The 22,941-nt window shown below is 39.1% G+C and overlaps 1 protein-coding gene and 1 long non-coding RNA gene across 19 annotated transcripts in view; one reads left to right on the forward strand and one right to left on the reverse strand.

Annotated features, from left to right (window-relative positions):
- The window catches only part of LOC139147750 (uncharacterized), a 78,412-nt gene that overhangs the window by 5,992 nt on the left and 49,479 nt on the right, over positions 1–22,941 (forward strand). Inside the window, exon 2 of the long non-coding RNA XR_011555793.1 lies at positions 2,225–2,305. This is a non-coding gene — a long non-coding RNA (uncharacterized lncRNA). The remainder of the gene's footprint in view (positions 1–2,224; positions 2,306–22,941) is intronic.
- Positions 7,132–22,941, reverse strand: part of LOC139147743 (sal-like protein 3) — a 121,097-nt gene continuing 105,287 nt past the window's right edge. For all 18 annotated transcript variants that reach the window (XM_070718920.1, XM_070718925.1, XM_070718922.1 and 15 more), the window contains one exon: positions 7,132–16,407. In XM_070718920.1, coding sequence (XP_070575021.1) covers positions 12,365–16,407 — 4,043 coding nt within the window. In that variant the 3' untranslated portion in view covers positions 7,132–12,364. The remainder of the gene's footprint in view (positions 16,408–22,941) is intronic.

The raw sequence follows: 22,941 nt of genomic DNA on the forward strand, positions 1-22,941 counted from the left end.
AATTCCTTGATTCATACCTGTTGGAAAATCTGTCACAACAGATTTACTTGCAATAGGGTCACATTTCGAATTGTTTTCAACACCACTTTTGTTACCATTTTTGTTCTCTTCATAAACAAATTCTATACCTGAAAACATAATTTGCCTTTTGACATTTTTCAATTTGAAATACAACTATTTGACGAATAATTTGTATCTTACACGTATACATACAAATCTCTCAATATGATCAACGACAGAGGTCAGGTCACCACTGAGAAATGCAGCGTATCTGTGGAAGAGTGAATAACTGTTGTTTGTCGTTCTGCAACTTGTATAATCTGATTCAAAACAAATGTAGCAATCGTCTGATGTGCGTGTATACTTCCTCCTTCCTTTGCCCTTCGGTTTTTGTCCATGAGTAGTCTTGGAGAATGCCTTCTCAAAATCTAAATTAACCTATATTGTACAGATGACTCACTAAAAGCAGTGAAGAAAGCAGATGTAAAAGGAGAAAAAATATGAATAAAAGTTAAAGATCGAGCACAGTTCTTGATCTGATTTCAGTAAAAGTGCATATATTGTAAGCTTGTTAATAATAAATGTACATTAAAAATCCTGGGTGTTTGATATTTTAAGAAGCTGTTTTGAACTTTATCCATCAAAGTGAACAAAAAAGCAAATTACTATATGGATCTTTCACAAGTTTTCATGAAAAGATTTCAAATCTTTGGCTGATTAGAAGAACACAGTAGGCATTTTTCTGACATTAAAGTTAGCTTATTTTTGTTACATGCAATATTTATTGGTACTAAGTAGAACTGGAATGAAATAAATGGTAAGTTATGGAACATTTCAGGAAATGTAAAGCCAGGCTTCAATACAACAAGTCTAGAAAGCTTTCGATATTCAATTAAAAGGTTTGAGAAATTTCAACTTGAAGTTCCAGTGACTTTGTGAATTTCCTTTCAGTTGGTTCCTCTGTTTTTTATATTTCTCTATAAATGTAACTTCCTCAGTCCCCTTTGTAAGCCAGTCAGCAAATTAACAAAGAATATGAACAGAAAGTTCTCTTTCTGGTTTAGGCTCATTTAAGTGAGATTTCAAATCCTTGGCTGATTAAAAGAAAGTGTCTTCCTTAAGGCCTATTCTTTAAAGTATGGTTTCACGTGTCAGCTATTTATCATCTACTTTTTGGCCTTTTTTTTGTATTGCAGAATTGCAAAGGGAAGTAGGAGCACATAGATTTTGCTATTCCATTATGGTGATACGTCAGACCACTCAGGATTGTCGTTAACTTCCGTTTCAGGAATAATGATAACTTGATCTTATTTTGAATTCCGTATAAATGGCATCATTGCTTCTCTGTGCCTCTGATGCGATTCAGTAGAATACATACTCATTGTGTTTGACTCATACATGCATTTATTATAATTTCAATAAAAAAAAAAAGTTTGTGTTAAGTTTCGATAGATGCGTACACACAGATACTGATGGAGTATACAAATATAGCATATCCTTTGACCATAAGACAATTTTGCGAATGACATGTAATCTACCTTGACCCTTCCACCCTCATACCTTCAGGTCTGACGTTCCCTATCATTTGTGATAGCTTGAGCGGACCTCAACACAGAACCCCATGTTAAGGTAGTTCACGCCTTGAAAATGAATGATTTAAACTTTTGCACAAACTTTCCTATTGCAAATTTGCAACCATTCTCTTTCAAAATTAAGAATAAAATCAGGAGTCACTGTGCAAATTTTGGTACCAGACAAACAAATTACCCAGCCTTTTTTCATACCGATATGTGAAATTCAAAATGGCTGCCATCCCTATGTTATCTGTATGGGGGAAAATGAAATCCCAATTTTCACAAAACTAAGCTGATAAAACTTTATTTTCTCCATAAGCTTCAAAATGAGCCCCCACAAGTGGTAGGCCAAAATGATATTGTAAAAGTTTGAGAGTCAGAATATCTGTCCCCGAGGCGCATTCTACTTTAATTCTAAAATAATGCAATGGTGATATTTCGAAAAGCAAAGCACCTATTTGCAACTGAAAATTAAACCAAACTGTATGTAATTAAGGATTGTGTTCATTTTGTGAGTCATCAGTGCAACGAAACTTTAAATCTGCAGAGGAGTTTTCAGAAGTATATGTAAGGCCAGCAAAGGTAAAGTTGGTTTTCTACAGTGATGTAGTGAATTTTTTTTTAAATTTGATTTTTTCTTCTCTTTTTAGTTCACAATATCCAACTAATGATGCAAAAACAACAAATATTTGCAAGTAGTGGTAATTCTGACACATAGGAGGATCATAACAGTAAGTAAATTTTGGAGGTCATGCATGTGATCATCCAGATATCAACATCTGCCTTGGGTAACAGGAGCCATTGTCATTTTATATAATTACAATTACATCTAGGACAAAAAGACTGATATGGCTAGTCTAGACCGACAAATTCCCAGATGAAATGCAAACCCTTTTATTTTTGACCAAATAACTGTAGATAAAAGTTACGATTGAGAAGTGATAAAATGTGCTTACAACATATGTGATAGATGATGTCCTACAGCCCTGCAGGCTTGTTTGCAATTGAAAGGGAAGCCACATTACCAAGCCTTTGTCTTTTTAATGATATGTCTGTATGGGTTTAGGGATGGACATCTTAAGAATATTTAGAAGGATTTCATAAAAACTTATCTTAGATGTAATTCAAATGCTTGGTGAAAATGTATAGTAATTAAAAAATAATGCAGTGTTTAAAAGAAATCAGGTACGTGGATTTAATTTTTGAATTTCATTTTACATGCAATTTATCGGTACCTTTGATGTGACATGTGGAATATGAGCAGAATTTTGATTTTAGACGGTTCTCTGTAAAAGAAACTGATGTTATTCCTGTATAAATATACTCTGAATTTCTCCTAGAAAACTGGCCATGAGCACTGTTGTGTGTATTTCCACAAATTATGTCAGAAACATTTTACATTTACTGTATGTCTGCTCGTCCACTGCATCTACGACGTATTCAAATAATGGCCATGAGGTCATTCAATAAATAATTCCAGGGGTATACAGAGATTTGGTAGTGATCGTCAGGTTTACCAAAGTTTTTCTCTTCTCTGATGGTCTTGCAATTTCTTCAGAAATTAAAAACATATCGGAGACAAAATTATGTTGGCTAGACTCCAATTAACACAAGGAAATCAAACTGTAAACACTGTTGTTGGGTGTCTGTGATGACAGCAGCATCTGTGCATCTTGTCCACATCCAGCTTTTCAAGTTGAGCATGTTGAGGGCGCCCTTCAAACTGGCTGTCTAATGGTAAAAGTAGTTTGACATTCTATACAGATATAAAAAGTTTCAAAAAGTATTGATACAAGCTGCCCATTTTTTTGTTACTTTAAAAAAGCTTAACCCATTTAACACCCCCATGTGTGTCCAGCATATTTGAAATAGGAATTAATACATGCACACAATACATAGACCCTCAAATTTTTCTCAAGGGTCTATACATGGCAATAGGGATATTGTCATATATACCTTGTTCTCAGGTAATCAGGTATACTACAATAGCTGTAAGGTTCCAGAGTTTATCATTTGCCAATATGTTTCAGGCTAGTCTACTCTGACCTAAAAGGAGACTGAAATGGGGCAATTTACAATGAAAATATACTGGTTGGAGGCTATGTTTGAGCATATACAGTAGATCTACTGTCTATGGTTTGAGTGAATATTTTCAAACAAAAAATGTTACTACCACAACTCCTAATCACAGTTATTAACACAAAAGTTACTGCTAGCCTTGACCTCATTTAACTCTCCGACTGTGAGCTCATCTTGACTAACGTGGCTTTCTAAATTCTATTGCGACATTTTCCCACCCTCTTAAGATCAAAGGTCTCAAATATGAACAATCAAGAAGGTAGTTTCAGAAATATATTCAAAGTTCACACCCCTGGATGTACACTTTCAGGCGCTGAAAATGAGAGATATTTACTTAGGCTATTGTTCACAGGTGAGTGTGTGGCAAACTTCTGCACATTTTTGTTGGCTTTTGAATATTGACCTCATAAAAAAAACCCACACGAACAAAGCAGAAATAGTTTCAGAAGAATGGCTTTGGACAAAGACATTTTGTGTTCAAAATTGGAACGGAATGCTTTCTGCTGGTTGACGCATATTGATCAGCGACACATAAATCAAGATTGTTTATTGTGGTATTTAGAGTTTATTGTGCTCTCTTAAATATGAAGCTTTGGACAAAAGGCTGTTTGAGTCCGATATAAGAAATTGTCACGTTCTCCTGATGTGTGCTGTACTGAACAGTTGATGCATACAACTGTGTCTAGATTGTTCTTTTATCTCCAGCAATCTGTAATGTCATAAGTGACCATGCCAGAATTGGTTCCAAGAGATGTTCTCAGACTACACCAATAAAGTATATGTACTGTCCTTGGGTTCAAGTTTATTATTTTTAACCCTTTGAGAGCTGTAAATTTTCCAACCAAAAACTTTGGTGCAACATTTTTACCAATTTTTATAAATTTTTCTGTAACCTTTTTGATAATTTTGGACCAAATTTGACATCACATTTCATTGGCTAAAGTTTTGCAGCAAAATTTTTCTCAAAAATTCGGATAAAACTGACCGGGGTAAATTTTAGAAAGGTGACAACAATGGACTTGGGCGCTCAAAGGGTTTTAATCTACTTGCTGGTGCAGAACTGGAATCTGCCCTTGTTTCTTGTAAAAATGGATTATTGCAGTTTTTAGCATGACTTACATCTACGTTTTTAACCCTTTCAACCCTAGTTCCCTGTATACAGGTCCAACTTTACCATAGAAAACGATGGATTTGGGCCAAACCATGGTGGTGAAAGGGTTAAAACCAGTGTTCATGGGAATTGCTAGTGGAGTGATTGATAGTGAAAGAAGGTATTTCAGTGTGTTTGTTTGTCTATCATCAGTTACCAACCCTCTGTGGTTTGTTATGTTTCCGTAGGTGTACACAATTTATAGTCACAGTAGCTATACTATAATTTGGATGCAAGAGACAGCGCCTGATGTGTTTTTAAAATATGTTGAAATGCTTGCAACCTATCAATGTTTTCCATCAGGGTTGGAGTACTGGGCTACAGGGGGAAAGTGATCACAAATCACATCCTGGGACAAGTTGATCGCCCCATGTCTAGAATTTTGACTGATAAAAAGTCCTAAATTATCTACATGTAGCCTCTATTTTCCCCCACGCTTGGGTATTTGTCATATTTTTGAAGCCTGTGGGTGCAGATATTGACATGGCGTGGAAAAAAATGTTGACTGCTCACAAGCCTATACAGAAGCATGGGTTTTTGGTTGGAGATGTTTCAGCTGTCATGGACATTGGTTTAATTACCCCTCCACCCAACTTGTAGTTGTACAGTCAGGTAGAGACCTACTTTTCAAATGTAATTACATAAGAAGCTCTGAACCCATATTTATGATGGATATATTGAGATCACAGAGTTCCCCTTCTGCAGCTTGTCTTGATATGTAAGTGTATTGTTGATATATATCAACCTGTTCACCCCCGATGCCCTGTGAACAGGTCCACAATCATTGTTGATAACAATCAAATCGAGCTAAACTATTGTGGTAGGAGGGTTAATCTATTACAATCAAGGAGAATAGTGGAGAGTGGTGGCCAAGTCTGCTCTGAAGAATTTTGATTAACCACAAAAATAATGGTTTCAAAATTTCATGACAAGATCTAATCAGAAGTTTTAGCAGGATATCCACTTAAAGGTAGTATGCACCTTGAAAGTGAAAGACTTTTTGCTAAAACTTTCCTCCATGAAACTTTCAACCATTCTCTTATCAAATCAACAATAAAAATTGGAGGCCATCATGCAAAATTTGGAACTAGCAAAAGAAAGTACCAAACATTTTGCCAGATTTGAAATTCAAAATGGCTGACATCCCTGTGTTAACTCTATGGCCGAAAATCAAATTTTCAATTTTCGAAAAACTAAGGTATTGAAAATTTTTCTTTCTGCAAGAGCTTGAGAATGAACCCCCACAAGAGGTAGATCATAAAAGAATTGTAGAAATTTGAGTCTGAATATCTGTCCCTGAGGCGCGTTCTACCTTAACAGAAAACTGGGTAAACTAGACATGGTCCACTTGGTAATTAAGGTAGAATATGCACCTCAGGGACAGATATTCAGGCTTTCAAATTTTTACAATTTGTTTCTGATCTACCACTTGTGAGGCGTTATTTTCAAGCTTTTGGAATATGAAAAATTGTCGATCTTTAAGTTAGTTTTTCAAAAATCAGAATTTAAGTTTTCCCTACGGACTTAATATAGGGGTGGTGGCCATAATTCCAAATATCAGTAAAGGTGGTTTCTCTAGTACCAAACTTTGCATTGTGACCCCTGATTTTTGTTGATTTGGTGAGAATGATTGATAATTTCATTGAAGAAATTTTGAGCAAAAGTCTCTTTCACTGGTAGAGTTCAGTGAGAGATACCATAGCTTTGAGATCTACTGAACCTTGGCACACAAGTACCACATGAAAGATTTGGTTTTATGAAGGTGAGATGTTGAAAATATTGACAAATTACATACTTTAGACAAATATTCTTCGTAGCAGTGCCTAGCACTTACACCATTCAGGTTATCATGGATTTGAAGCCATTCCAGCAGAACTTGAAAAATACAATGCCCTCCCCCTCCTGGTGTGTCATATGAGCTAAAACCCATAGCCTGTGAATTCAGTGAGTTTTTGTAATACCTTCACCTGACAGCAACTTGCAAGGGTTGCAAGAAGATGTCAGTGAACTGGCCAACGATCATTGTATTTCCATCAAGTCCTTAACCCTTTGAGCGCTATAATTTTTTCTTGCCAAAATTTTAGTGCAATATTTTACCAATTTTTATGAATTTTCTGTGATTTATTTTGATAATTTTGGACCAAATGAACATCACATTTCATTGGCTACAGTTTTTTCTCAAAATTTTGGCAAAAATCTGAGAAAAATTGACCGGGGTATATTTTATAGTGGGGACAAAAATAGACTTTGGCGCTCAAAGGGTTAATAAAAAGTACCACAATTACATAACAGGGAGAGGGTAAAACAACACAAAAAGCCACATTGTGATTTATTTTCTTCGGAAAGCATTTTTATTTTTACTTGTTAAACTTCTGTATGACAAAATATAGACCTAGGCTACAGCATTGTCCACCCTGCCAATTAGTGACAGCTATACGATCTAAGAGTTTTTTTTTTAAGTACAACCAGCTGGGAGTGGCACAGGTCAGGCCCCGATTTCAAGTAACCCTAAGTATAAAAATAGTTCTCTTTCATGAAGTCCGGACCTGTCTATGCACACTAGGAAATATTTGATACAGGATTGAGTATTTACACACTTGAAGACCAAGGTTTTTTTGTTAAGAACAAGATATCCAAGGCATGCGATTCTTACATAGAGCATTTCTTGTGTACAGACGAAAAGTGCAAGTTTACACTCCAACACTTTGTTTTATATAAAACAGAAAAATTACAGATTTTTGTAATTTTGACACTTTTGGTTGTACCAAAATACTCTGTGTGGTAGAAGTTCCTTTTACCAGATTTCATTTCTTTCTTGTGAATCCAAAACCTCAAATTAATGCATCGATAGGCTGACCTAAAAAAAACTAAAAATGTCAAATCCTGTAAAACTGTATGAGTGCTTTTTTGACAGCTGATGATAAATGCCTAGGTACTGTATTATCTCACCGCCTTTTTTTTTGTCATGATTGCTGTTCTCTTGAAATGCTTCAGCTCCAACAAACCAATTTGCTGTCACTCTTTGTAATTTTTATTTTTAAATGATGATAAAAATTTAAAAGAAACCTTGTGGGACAAGCCCACTATGACATGGAGGGTAAAAGTGGGTTTTGAAACGATCTCTGATGCACCAATTTGTAGGATTTCATTATATGCTTCAGAATCACTGTATGTGACACTCTCCTTCTCAAGAACATAAGTTTTTCTGGCTTCTCATCGTTAAAATTTGGTCACTGCTCTGTAATTTTGATGTAATCAAGTGAGTATGTAAAGTGTGTATGTGTGTTTTCTAACATGTACATGGTACAAGGAATAAATAATACTGATAAGATCGAATCACTAACTACCAAAATGAACATGGTGAGACAGTAAGCTTTCAGTGTGGTGATTATAAGCGAAGGGGAAACATTCTTGCCATTTTTGAATTAAAAATCTGGTCAAGTGCAGGATTTTGTACACAGTGTCATTACAAGCAGTTCTGCCAACATAGAGACCTAGCCAACACTGAAGTAACTAAGTTTGGTTTTTTTCAACCTCTCTATACAAAAAAAACATGTAAGTATGCACAGCTAACAAAGACAGATGCTGGGCTCAAATTGGTGTGATGGTCGATGAGATCATCGACTATTCTTGAAACATCTTTTTGGTAAGTAGAGATGCCAACGTATGAGACAATTGATCTTATCACATAGATTTGTATTTGTACGCTTTAATGTAAAATAAGTACGTATCGTAATTCAGTTTGGCTGCTTGAGCCCAGCATCTCCAGTCACAGTTAGATCGGAAGAAAATAACAATACATGCAGTCAGAGTACTTTCGTTGGCACTTGCCATCGTCATTAAGAATCAATAGAGTGCAAGGTTTCTCAAAAAATTACAGAAATAAAGCAAACTTGCTGACAATGTTACAAAAGAAAAAACACAAACTTCTCTGTAAAATCAGATGGGACAAAAAACCTACGTACATAATCGGTGAACCCTTATAAACCAAATGATTAAGCTATGATCTTTTAAGGTGCAGTGTTGTCATCATTTGTGGATACATTAACGCTTCCACCCCCCATTTCCCTGTACAGCGGTCCCAACTTTGCCATCTAAGACAATGAGAGTGGGCCAAACCATGGTGGTGAAAGGGTTAATTTAAAAAGTATGTGTTACAATTACTCGGCCGCACCAGTCGCTACCCCCACTTGGAATAGTCTACACACTCCAAAAAATACACAAGGAAAAAAATAATGGGAAAATTTGGTCTTGCAATCGGCTCATAAATAAAAAACTGTAATAAAAAAATTGCATATTAAATAAAGTAATATTTTTTTTCAAGTTTAAGTTTGTACAACCTAGCCAAAATGGTTTCTCTTTCATAATAAAATGTATGAATCATCATATAAGTGTTGACATGCATCTGTTGCCCGTTGGTATGGCTTTGTCAAAGGAACATAACATGCTCAGTTATACAGTAACTGTTGTGATAATGCAGTTAATTCAAACATGAAGCCACTGATTGTGTTATTTTCTTACAAATAACAAAGTCCATTGAATAAAGCATGCACAAGAAAGACATGCGTAGCTATCTCACTTGAAAGCAAGTTATAGAAACAGGATATTTTTAAGTAGTATATATATATAATTCTGGAATACAGATTCTGTATCGGTGTCCTTTAAGGTCATGGCCTTGATGTCGCCAAGTTTTAAGTAGTCTCTCACACAAGGTTAAGTACATGATCAGAGAGAGTTTCCCCTCGATGATGCGAAATGTGGTAACTTGTAAGTATGGTTTGATTCGCATGCATTGCAAACGGGTAGCAGACAGAGACCGGTGTTAATGTCATTAACCTTCAAGATCATCCATGGAGAATGAAAACAGTTGAAGTAATTGACAGCAGTTTGTGATTCATCTACTGGAAGTTACAGAGCTTAACACCTGGCTTTTTAAAAAATAAAATAAAAAACCCCACTGGTTCTCGGGCACAACATTGATCTGTATTATTGTAAGAACATCCATTCTGCCTATTGCTATTGTACACTCCTGAGGTAACTAGGAAGTGCTCGACTGACAGAATAGAGATGGCATCCACACGCATCAACACAAATTCTTTATTAATAAGTACAGTGTGCATTCAAGGTGAAAATTGCCATTTAACAGCTTCCGTTGTGGATCACTTGCTGGGGCAAGCTACTTTTTCCTGCTTTCTAAAGCAACCGTTTTCGGAGGGGGGAAAAATATTTCTTTCTGCTCAATTTGTTTGTGAGAGATGGAAAGATGCCATGTCCATGCCTAATGCAGGTTATTTTCCAAATTACAGAAACATGCGATGCAAAATGGCCTTTTTGCTATTAAAATGAAATCACGCAAAAGTCTTTCTTTTTTTTATCTAACAGAAACGGAAGACAAAACTACTCAAACACATTTGGCTGCACGTGAAATGGCACCCATGTATAATCCCTGAGGTGAATTGTTCTGCCTATTGAATTTCCTAGAAATCCTGTTGTAATTATAAAATATGTCCCACAAAGCTACTACCACCAATTTACACTCTGTGGAAACATCGTCAATTTTTATAAGTCAGAGAGAGATGTGATGTAATTCCCCTTTTTTCTTCCCCCTTTGAACATCCCCTTTGGAAGATCTAGGTAAAACTCAATCTGCAGAGAAGCAATTAAATGATGAAAAAATATACATATTGGCAAAACAAAAAAAATTGTACAATCTCCACCTGGCCATTTCAATTACGGTAAAAACATACAACACATAGGAAGTTAACACAATGAAGCTCCGGAGCATTAACTCCTTCACGTCACTGTGAGCTAACATTATGCTTAGGTGTTTGCACTGGGCATAATTTCATTTTCTTTGTCGAAAAGCGATGGCAGTTTTTTTTTCTCCTTTACTCAATATCCATCAAAAGTTCAAAGAAGAGACCTGTTAATCATACACTATAAGTAGATATCAAATAAATCTTAAAATATCATCTGGGGAAAAAAAAATTAATACGAAATTAAGCAAAGTCTCAAATACAGTACAGTATTATTAAATCATCAAAATATGTTTCTGAATTAAGGCATCTCTTCTTATCACTTTGTGGATATTGTTGAATGCTTGAGTCAGGAAAAGACCTGTAATAAGTATTGAAATTATTCATCTTTGTTTCTTCAACTGCCTGTAACTTTAGCCTAGGCCATACAGCTCAACTTAGATAAATGAACTTGTTAAGAAGGACTCCGTCCTATTAGTCAATCACAGAGCTAGTATTTTAGCTCCATGGGTCAACTGATCTTTTGCATGCAATTTTTAGTGTTAAACTCAGGCAACAGAACCCTGAAAACAATGTTAAAAAAATACCTACTTCTGGCAAATACAGAAAAATACAAGGATAAACAAAGCAAAAAAAAATTATAATGGTAACTGTTTAAATCAAAGCATATGTACATAAGTAGGCTGTCTTCTAAGTACAGCGGGCCAACGATTTCAGTTTGGCACAAACAATATACTCATTAGCGACCTAAAACATCCACGAAAAAACTTATCAAACTGTTAGACCATTTTATACAAAAACGTACTGGACATAAAGACAATTAACTACCAGCCATGCCATGCCAAAGTTTTGTCCAGTTAAAAGTTGATTTACATTTTTTATTCTTTAAAATCGATCCAGTTGGAAATGGGAATTTCTTGTAGGTACTGACACACAATTTTGTCATTATTTCTAGTATTAAGCACATATCTTATATATAAATACGTTTCAATTCATCTTGAACAACTGACACCCTCTTGATATTTTGCCAGGGTTTTTTTTTTCATAAAACGACCACAAAAACTAGATCTACTGTGACGGTTCACAATTACAAAATGTACTTTTACATCCAAAAAATTCTCAACATCTTCTCATCTTCAAGCGGAAAAAACTCCATAAAAGACTCTCACCTCAGCAGTACGGCTACATCACGTGTGAACAACCACAGTCAAAAGCACCAATTATTACAAAGAACGACTGCCCACTTTCCAAACTTCTCAACATGTTACAAAATATTTCTCAAGGTGCCACCAGACTTACACTGAGGTATAACACTTGGAAGCAAGGCTCAAATAAACTCTGCATTGTATTTTTAAAGGAACAAAACATTTCATATTTTTTTACAAATACTGTATAGTCCACTTACTACCGGACAATATTCTGTAAGTAGTTTGCATTCTATCTACATAGTAATCATATGCATCTACAATAAAATTGAAATTTTCTCCCGTCAAATCACTTTAATTTCATCTTCATGTAATCGTGAAATTCATTTTTGCTTTTCAGAGGACATGTTTCGAAAGAGGAGAATGAAAAAAGTAAATATTGAGGTATATAGTAGAGAGGAAATCTTTTGCCCAATGAAATTGTCGTCATCTATTATTGATATATTTCAGCTATGCTCAAAGTGTACCTCAACAGTAACTCTTCACTAAAATGTCTCTTTTTTAAGTTGTCAACAGTTCAAAGCAGAACTTAAAATTCATTTGTTTGTATTGTTGAGAGTCCCAAAGGTATCAAGGCCTCATGTTGACAATACTTCACTTCTACTGACGAGCATTTTCGGAGACTTTGATTGCGGCGCCCTCGTTCTTCATCTCGTACATCAGATTTTCTTTCTTGATGAACTCTGCCATACTGGTTTCTGGAATGTGTGCATGGGCCAGCATCGGACTGTGATTCTGTATCACCGAGATCTCGTTGGGTTTCATCGGAATGCCATTGGTCAGGGTGGGATACTGGAAGAAAGTGCCATCCATGGGTCGACGGCCGAGGAAGTCGCTCCTGAAGATTTCTCCTTCCTTCGGACTCAGAATCATAGGTGGCTCGATGGTCATTCGGCGACCACGGCGTGTGGCCCCTCCGTTCCACATGTGGGTGCCCATGTGCACCTTGAGGTTACCCTTGGTGGTGAATGAACGGCTGCACACGTTGCACTGGTAGGGCTTCTCACCAGTATGGGTGCGGGTGTGGATCTGTAGGGCGCTGTCAGACTGGAACTGCTTACCACAAGAGGCGCACTGGTGCCTTGGTTTTGGTTGGATATTCTCAATGGCCCGGTTGTTTTGTGGAGGCATTGGTACCCTCCCATTTCCATTGCTGATATTGTAGATCGCACTAGCCGCAATATTGGTGTCGAATATCTGTGACGGCAAGTCACGGATTTTGTGGGTGAGCATGTGCTGCTTCAGGTTGCCCCTGGTTGAGAAGCCCTTGTCACAGATGTCGCACAAGAAAGGCCTTTCCTTGGTATGGCTTCTGTAGTGGATCTCAAGGGCACTCGCACAGGCAAAGACTTTGCCACATACGTTGCACGTTGTGTTGGATGCACCACGCCTAGTGTAGGTTGGCAGTCTAACCATTCCATCCGATGGAGACAGTGGGATACCATGGGGTGAGGCTGGTGCAGAAGTATTGAGAGGGTGTGAAGACGATGACATGGGACTTGGATTACTACTCTCGGTTGGTTTGGAACTCAGATCAAGGGCACCATTTTCGTTAGCATAAGACTCGTCAATCTGCAGTGGTGTATCACTTAGCTCATCATTCTTCAATCCTGGGCTGAGAGAACCCGACTCTGAGGTAGCTGGCTCCATGTTGAAACTGCTGGTTGGAGAGTTTGTGGTGGTTGGGGAGTCTACGCTGTAACTGGTGTGTGGACTTGCCATGCTTCTCGACTTGTTACTGGAAACCACTGATGTGGCATTGTGATGCAATGCATTGGCTATGGAGTCGACGCTCTTTACGCCGCCTACTGGTGGTCGGGTAATCACACTGGCAATGCTGCGTACCTGGTTTTCAAGCGCATTCAGTGATGCTGCACCGGTCGCGACAGGGGATGCGACGGAATTGTGATGAGTACTCAGGGAAGCAGTGCTGGCAGCAGTGGGAGAGGCAACTGAAGTGGACTCTTCAGCTTGCGCACCTTCATCTCTCAATGATATTGGGCTTCCTTTGCTGGCCATTTCATTGTTGATGGATTCAGATTCTTCAGCCAAGCCATCAGCGCTCATGGCTCTCTCGACTCTCTCCTCAATGCCTGCTCTGGCGTGCTCTTCACTCTCAGCAGCTTCCATACTCTCTTCCATCATCTGGTCGAAATCGTGCATCTGGTGCATCTCGGGAGTCGTGTAAACTTCAGGGGGAATGTGGTGCGGCATGTCCCCAGTGTGCATCCGGATGTGCTGCTGCAAGACCAGGGCGTTGGTGAACTGCTTGTGGCAGACCGGGCATTTGTGGAAGACTCTCATTGGTGGCTTGGCTCGGTGCACTCCATAGTGGGTCTTCAAGTTTCCCTTAGTGGTGAAAGCGCGGGTGCACAGTTTGCACTTGTAGGGACGCTCGCCTGTGTGTGTGCGATAGTGCATCTGGAGGGCGCTCTTACAGCTGAGGATGCGGTGGCATATAACACACTGGTTCGGGTCTGTCAACTTCTGCTCTATATTCTCCACTAGCTGCTGCAGTTTGGAAGTCTCCGAAGTCTTGACGTTATTATCCAAGATGGACGAGAATGGTGAGGTAATGGTTGTCTTCGGAAGTAAAGATTGACTAGTTATGGCTGGATCTGATTTTGGAATGTTTGGTACAGACATTTGAGGGATGGACATCGCTGACACTACGGTTGTAACCGATCCTGCATCACTTAGGGGCCGTGAAGGTGAACTTGTCCAGAAAGGCTTGGTGGTTTCATCTGCTGGACTTTTGGGTGCTTCAGCTGAGGTAGTCATTTGATTTGTGTCGTTCATCTCGGTCTCTCCTTTATCTCCGACGCTGAACTCATCTTCACTGGAGGTCATCTCTGTCTTCATTGTCTCGCCATTGCCTGTCTCTGTGTTTTCAGAGTAGTCATCTTCCTCGCCGGGGATGGATTCTTTGTTCTCAGCGGTGTTGTTCGAGAGTGAGGCTGACTCTCCAGTGGATGGCGATGGCATCGATGGATTGGTAGCGTTGCTGGGCAAGGATGGAGAGGTCACCGGCAGACTTGGTGAGGTACCATGCTCTGGTAGAGACACGGGCAGTTTAGCAATATCGCTCGGTATGGTAGGGATTGGTAGGTGATACCCTGGGAAGGTGAAAGCCTTCCTGCTGCTCATGTCTGGTGGTGTCTGAGGATGTGGTCGGCCATCCATCTGTATGTGAGGGTACTTTGTCTGATGGCGCTGGAAGTGAACCTTCAAGTTGCCCTTGGTGGAGAAGCGGTTGCCACAGATGTTGCATTTAAACGGCCGTTCCCCTGTATGGGATCTGACGTGGATCTGGAGAGCGCTGTCGCTTCCGAACACCTTGTGGCAGAACCGACACTTGTGCTTGAAGAATGGATCATCATCACGGATTTTAGGGTCATACACAGCAACGTTTGGTGGCTTGCCCTTACGGTGCATTGGTACCATGTTGACGTTCATCTGCTGGATGGTTGGTGGTAGCAGTGGATTGGGCGACGACATCGCTGTCTGCTGCAGGATTTCAAATGGTGTAGGATGCTGATTGAATGGGAATGCACTGGTGGGCGGTAGGATGGTTGAACTTGGCGCCGTGTGGCTCAGACAGGATGGTGGTAGCTGTGGTGGACCTTGTAATACCTGATGTTGGCTGGTCTTGACAGGCTGTGGTTGTGGTGGCTGCTGCTGATGTGGCTGCGGCTGCGGCTGCTGCTTCGGTTGGTTCGGCTGCTGCATGGTGCTGTGAGTGGAAGTAACAGCTGGTAATGGCACCTGCTGATGAGTCAATGGTGGTGGCGGAGGAGGAGGAGGTGGCGGAGCAGGTGGAGCCGGAAGCGAGGAAAATGTCGGAGGATTATTTTCGGAGCTGTGTGGAGTAGATGGAGTACTAACGCTGGTAGGGGGCGACAGAGCTGAATGAGGTGTTGGAGGTAATGATGGTGGTGGTGGTGGCGGCGGTGCTGTTGTTGTTGTCATAACTGAGGGTGGATGCGCCATCGGTGCCACCGTCGTGAGGCTCAGCAACTGGTGCTGCATATGTTGGATAAGGTGGAGCTGCTGGTACTGCTGCTGCTGCAAGGCATACAACTGCTCTTGGAGGGAGGCAACATTCTGGGAATGCTGTGCACTTGATGCTGGCAATGGCAGTGGTAGCATCGTTGGAAACTGGGCCACTGCAACATGCGTGTTCTCAAGATTCTCCAATGAGACGCAGCTACTAGTAAGAGGTAGACTTGTTGTGCTATCATTTGTATTTTCGTGATTATCTCTCATGGATTCTGGGCTTGTACAGTCCATAGCTTCATCCTTATTGGTCGATTCTTGAACATCTTCATTCTTATCAGATTTGCTAATTTCAGAAGAATTGATCCTTCCGTCGTCTTGATTAGTTTTTACATCGTTGTCAGTCTTGATCCGTTTGATATGACCGTTAAGTTTATTTGGGCCGTCATCGTTTTCGCTGACGTGTTCGTCTTCATCGAAGATCAGTACAATACGCTTCTTGGAGCATGTCTTTTTGTGTTGGAGGAAATCAGAGATGACGATGAACTCCCTGCGACATCTGCCGCATACATGGACATCACCGCCGGTCTCTTCGTCACTTTCTTCTTCACTCTGTAGGTTATCATTGTGTTCGTCGTTTCTAGAACCTGAAGCAAATAAAAGTGACAAGTTTGTTAAAAAAAAGCAGGGAAAAGATTCAGTCAAATGAACACATCTTTTCTAGAGTAAGCGTAAAGGGAATCGAGTCTGGTAAAAATTAAGCTGATAAAATCTTTAAAAAATTACTCAACATTTCAAGTCTCACTAAATATATAATTGTTGAATTAAGAAGATGATGAGCTTCTTGATCATAAAGCAGTATGAATCAAGGAACACACATTTCAATGCTCTTGGAATAAAAACTTTGACAGTCTTAGTTTTCCAAAAATTGAAAATTTTATTTTTACCCATGGAGTTAAAACAAGGGATGGCAGCCATTTTCCATTTCAAATATCAGTAAATGTTAGGAAATTTGTTTCTCTGTGCCAAATTTTGTATGGTGATCCTTGATTTTTTTATTGTTGATTTTGTAAGAGAATGGTCGAAACTTTAATTTGAGAAAGTTTGAGCGAGAGTTTCAGTCTTTCACTGTCGAGGCGCATACTACCTTAAAAGTTCCCAAAGTAACATTGCAAACCTCTTTCACCTATAACGCAAATACTTTCACTGCAGAGTATATATCAAGACATTTCTAACGTTGTTTGAAAAATTACTGCTGGACTTTCCTGTGCAAATGCATTCTTTTGTAACCATTAAAGGGACATCTGAATTATTCACAATTCTTATGCAGAGCAACCAGTGCTCAGACCTTACACAAATGCCTTTTCTGAACAAACAAAATTTATTTAAGTTCCTTTTCCCCTCAAAATCAAAGCACCGGGTAATATTACCATATTGAGAATGTCGAGCTGAAAGAACTGGCGACACAACTTTTTCAGATGTTGAATATGGATGAATTTTCAATCAATTTAGATTCCATGGGCCAAAATTTAAAATTCACACATTGTAAAAGTGACAAAGGAACCATCGAATTCTCGGCCTCACTGACTTCTCCGCAGAGACCCCCTTTTGTACATAAATGTCTAGAATGTGTCTGAATCTCTTCCAATGTCGCAGGGCTGTTGAAACAAGCTAAAATAATGGCAGCTTTTCAGCACTGGTACAGAATTTTTTTTTATTCACATAGGAACACAAAGGCTCATTTCATTTGACAGTGTTGCTGTAAATAAGAAATACATTACATAAAGGTCAAATGAACATTTTATTTTGCTTCCCCTTGTGGGTTCCTTTCAATTCTTACAATTCAGTTGTCAATATAATCAATGGGCATGACCAAGCTTCAACGTGGGACTTATTTTCTCCCCCCCCCCTCCTCACTCTCACAGTTTGTGTTTTACAGAAATTAGTGTAAAAGGTGGACTGGAGGCAGTTGCATCTTGACAACTCCGCAGTGAAACCGCAGCGGTGAAAAATCTGAAGAGGCCAAGCCTGCAGAAAAACCCTTCCTCCAAACTGATGAAATTCGGCAAGAATTTGCTTGATGGCTATATTATTACATTTTGTGTGAGTAGAATATTAAATCTGCTGCCTAATGAAGTTAAATTGGATGAAAACTGAGCTTAGCATGCCAGGATTTCCAGTTATGCATTGGTAAAATAATGACAACTGCCATCAGATAAGGCAGTCTTTTGGGGACAAATCTTAATGTTCCCTCAATCTCACTTAATAACAGATCTGCTAAATGAGGTCAAATTAGCCCGCTTTAACATGTGCTGTAATTTTCTCCATTGCATCTATTGAAAAAGATGGCCTTCGTTTTGGTCTTATAATTGTTGTTATTGATCCCGCAGTAAAAGCCATTTCACTGCCATTTCGTAGAAAATCTCCGTCTACCTTAGGCTTGTCTGTTACCTGAATTGACAGTCAAGTGGTGTAATTAATATTAAAAACTAGAGCGCATCTTTGAAGTTTGTGACGAGGGGCTTACAGTCGGGGGCCATGGATGTCATTTCGGCCACCGTGCCATTAATCAAATCATCCCTGCCTTTAAATCTTCCGAACAACAAAGTGATAAATTCGCCTTTGTACACTGCTGACCATCCCCATGACTGGTTTTATATGAGTTATTTCCTTAAACTTCTTTCCCACTTGAAACAGACTATCGACTGAACAAATCTCACCTTTCCAGCCAGTCCTCTCCACATTATTTTAGATTCTACAGATTGTGCTGTCAAACTAGAAGATTGATGCTGATAAGTCTTTTTTTTTTCCCTCCCCACTCTCTAAATTACACCTTCCTTCATCAGTACAACTTTGTTGGCATGACGACTGGGATGAACATGACAAAAGCCATGAATATTGGCAGTCGGAGAGGTCCCACCTGTCCGGTGCCGGGAAGACGCGTTGAATCTTAATTACTCAATAATATTGTAATGGCCACCCATACATGTCTATCAATAATCACAGATCAATACGCTAATTTCACCAACCACTTTTATGTAGTAGACCTTTCGATTTCACCGTTCACATAAAACACACGAGCCATGTCAAGATTGAAATACAAATATCTGACAACATCAGTCATTCTGAACTTGACATTTTTAATCCCAAACATAACAAATCCTACTTTCCTAGCCAAAAAAAAAAAAAATTACGAAGAGAATAATTCATAAACTACTGAACAAAGAAAAGAAACATCCTTTAAATGAGATAAGATCCCTATGATGATAAGAACAGGGTGTTTTGATTTTTTAATACTTTATCACTCCCTTGATAGTCAGCTACATAAAACGAATTTCACTGAAAGTTTGACATTACATGCACTGATGGCTCATAATATTAACAACGGAACGTTCAGCATATCTCCAAGGCATAATTTTCACTGAAGATGCAGCTGTAAGTTTATTACTATAACTCACTGTCTTGTAAATATTTTTATGTCATGGCACAGTTCGTGACCCCGAGCCTCAATTATACACCAATCCAGCTGAAAATGAAGTAATTTGGAATATGACATGACGTTTGATTTAAAAAGTAATAGACTGGGTCATTTGAAATTCTAAACAGAAATTCCATTGCCTGATAATAAACTTTACCGAAATTTGCTGGCTCCCAGGCTGGCCTGGTTGTATTAGAAACATATCAGGGGGAAATTAACCTATGAATTTTATAGTTATTTTTCTGTCATAACCCTTGTCGACCTATGTCACCTTAAAGGATTAATTTGCAACATAATAGCGAAGATTATTGCTCATCTGGGTCTGATATTAAATCTGATCTCTGACAGCTCAGTGAGCAGGCTGACGCTGAAGTCGGCTGTGTGGGATGTATGCCCTCTGGAGGTCACTCTGAGAAAGGCTTTCTGTAGCACTCTGTCTTAGACAGTGTACAGGTATGGGAGATGTTGAGCAGAATGACATTTTATCATAGAGCTGCATATCTTCAGTCAGCTGTAACTTAATACTTGTTCGACAAGCATGTATTTTGCATCGTTCCATCAGTCCTACCCGTTGGGCAGTTATTTACCTGTTCCACTGGGTATACACTTGAGCCGACTTGTAAAAATTACTATGCTACCTTCATGAAATATGAGTAAGTCTCCAATATTAACAGGCCCTCCATGATCAACCTAATACGACTCAGGACAAGGATTTCAAAAAAAAATTACGCTTATTGGGGATGGACACCTTCCGAGCGAATGCACATCACTGATTTTTCAATCTCTTTTCTTTTTAGACTAATCTGTGCCGGTCAGGTTTGTGTGATTAACACCTTTGAGAAAAAAAAGGAATCTTTGCCAAACATGTCTCCAGGTGCGATCCAAACTCCATGGGATTCATTACACTCATTGTTGGCTACGGATTTTCCAAATGCCTGTGGCAACTTTCAATTAAAATGTTTGACAGGAAGGGAACTATATGAAATATCTGTATGAGTATGTGCTGGGCGCTCAAGCCATAAGCTCCCAGCGGGGACAAGCAACCTTCTGAATATATGATAAATTAAAAGCCTGATCAGAGAGACAGTGCATGTTTTCTTCCTTCACAGTGACACTCAATGGCTAGCAATAGCTTTACCATTGATTATAGTGGACTTTTCATTCATAGCTTTTTAATTTTAATTAGCCGCCCATGGGCACCAACCTCATGCCAGTTTATATATGCCAACAATCTGGTCTGTGTTCAACTGAATTTCACCGTTCAGCTGACACTCAACCCAACCACAAAAAAAAAATACATCTCACACTGGCGAAAAATATACCTCCAAGCAGCTGTGGTCAGGCAACAGCGAGTTCCTGCCAACTTTTCAAGCCCTCTGCACCATACACGTAACAACTGAAAATGTAATTAATGCCTTCAATTCCCGCCAGTGTCTCACTTAGTCAAGAGCACAGGCACATTTAGCCGGCATTTCTCACAAAACTCTCTTTGACATTTTATGATTTAAGTTTTAAAAGATCAAACAAAGACGAACCTGACCCCTTGACTGTATACACAAGTGATGTTCTCCTAATGTTAGCACCCGCTGCTGAGTAGCCATTTTAATTCCATCTGAATTCTTCTAAGACCCCTTTCTAAATTGTCTCCCTTTTACAAATACAAATTTCTCACATTTCGAGACTTCATAAACATTTGTGCATATTTTTAAAGCTTCAAAGACATACTTTTATTCACTTGGTATTTTAATTAATGCCTTAGCATGGAGACAAACGTCAAAACTGCTTGGAATATTTATACTCACAGCCGATGAACACTTTCATTATTATTCAATCTAAGTTACAGAGTTTGAGATTGCTTGAACACCAAAGTATACACAGACATACAATTTATTCGGTTCACTTCAGATTTGGCATTACCAGCGAGTTGGCTGGGGCATTGGCTACAATCTCCTTTGACTTCAAGACAAATGGCTGACATATTTTTTCCTTTGTATCCTGTGACTCAACATATCACTCACATAGCAGTGCTAGAAACATTCAAACAAAAAAACCTCAAAAAAACCACCTCTACAGTTCACACACACACTGACATCATGTCAAAGTCTAGTCAGGTTTTTGGCAAGTGACATCCAAACGCATCAGTGCTTTTGAAAAGAGTGAAAATGAAAAGTTGGGTGATAAATCAATATTTGAAAACTTTACAGATGTGCACCCAGAAGCTAATCCCTTGCCGGTGACCCAAGTGGAATCACACTGCCTCATAATTGTGTAGCAACTATTTTAGGAGTAAGTTGCAAGCTATCTGTGTTACAGCTGTCGGGGAAGTTGAATTCGAAAGCATGGCTCAAAAGTGAAATTTCTCCACTGCCAGTTGCCAATCATCATAAGGAGTGCTGTTTACAATGCAACCATGCGACTGTCAGGGCAGTGTCCATCTAATGGGGCAATGCCCAGATGAACAGTTCACTTGAAAAAAAAAAAAACCTAAATGCACTTTAATACATCTTTTCAGAATTTTTTTCCCCTTTTCTTTCCGCGGAGCCTTTTGTTCCAGCGGAGGAGTCTTTTGAAAAGAAGCCAATATACACAACTGGGATTTGCATACACACTGATTGCAGTGTTCATAAAATTACATGTATGCCTTGTTCGGAGATCAACACCGCGTCTTTTGCCGTGTCTCAACTTGTTTTCTTTTGCCCCCTTCTCCACACTTCATTATGCGGTACTTTCTCATCCAGGTGTTGTCGCAACCATAAAAAGTCATAACATCTCTCCAAGGTCGTAGGCATTATAAAAATTCATAAAGTACCCTCTCCCTGTCTCCTTGGAAGAGGGGGATTTGCTTTTTAAAGTTGTGGGCTGATTTACAGCCACCTCTATTAAATTTATCCCTGCAGCCTTGACGACAAGGTCAAACACGTGGAAGTTTTCTGTTCCAGTCCTACGACAGATCAACCGACAAAGTCACAAAAATATTTACTAAATATGTTTCGAGGATCCTCGAAGACCTGTCCGAAGTGACTTGCCGGGGCTGGAAATTACAAGTTTCTGGTTGGCCAGTCAGTTGCCTTTGTGGATCTCTCTTGACAAGTTCTCTGTTTCATCCTCCTTTCCCTGAGCTTATAAATGGCCAGCGGCAAAATTACATACAACTAATCTCTCCCTGAATGCCGGAGCATGCCACATTGAAAAATAAGATAATAGCGCATTTCAATGCACGGCCTTGCCAGAAAATAAAAAGTCCCTAAGATTTATGAATGAGTACGTGAGATTTATGCGAAGAAACTGACACACCACAAAACCGCCCCATTTATGAAAGACCCCCTCGGACATTCCAGACTTTCAAGTCCATTAAAATGTTCTGCATATGAATATAATTGTTGACAATTGGTGTGGTAAATAGGGGGATGGCTGTCCGCTCTCAAGATATTAAAAAAAAATTTACAAGGTTTGTTGATTGGGTACACAATGCCTGATGCATACAGGTGTTGGCATGCACCAGTTAATGCTAGTTAGCATGAGTAATATGCAATTTCACAAGGCTGCACAAACACAACGAGGCACCGCCAAGGAAGATGTATGATCTCAAAGAAAAACAATCACTTTCAGAAATTATGTACCCAGTAGAAACTTAAATTAGTTCCATTGTTTGTGGGTAGGCCTCATCAATCCCACTGGGTTTACCTTTCTTATGACGACAACG

Source organism: Ptychodera flava, chromosome 13 (genome assembly GCF_041260155.1).
Source record: "Ptychodera flava strain L36383 chromosome 13, AS_Pfla_20210202, whole genome shotgun sequence".
Classification (NCBI taxonomy): domain Eukaryota; kingdom Metazoa; phylum Hemichordata; class Enteropneusta; family Ptychoderidae; genus Ptychodera; species Ptychodera flava.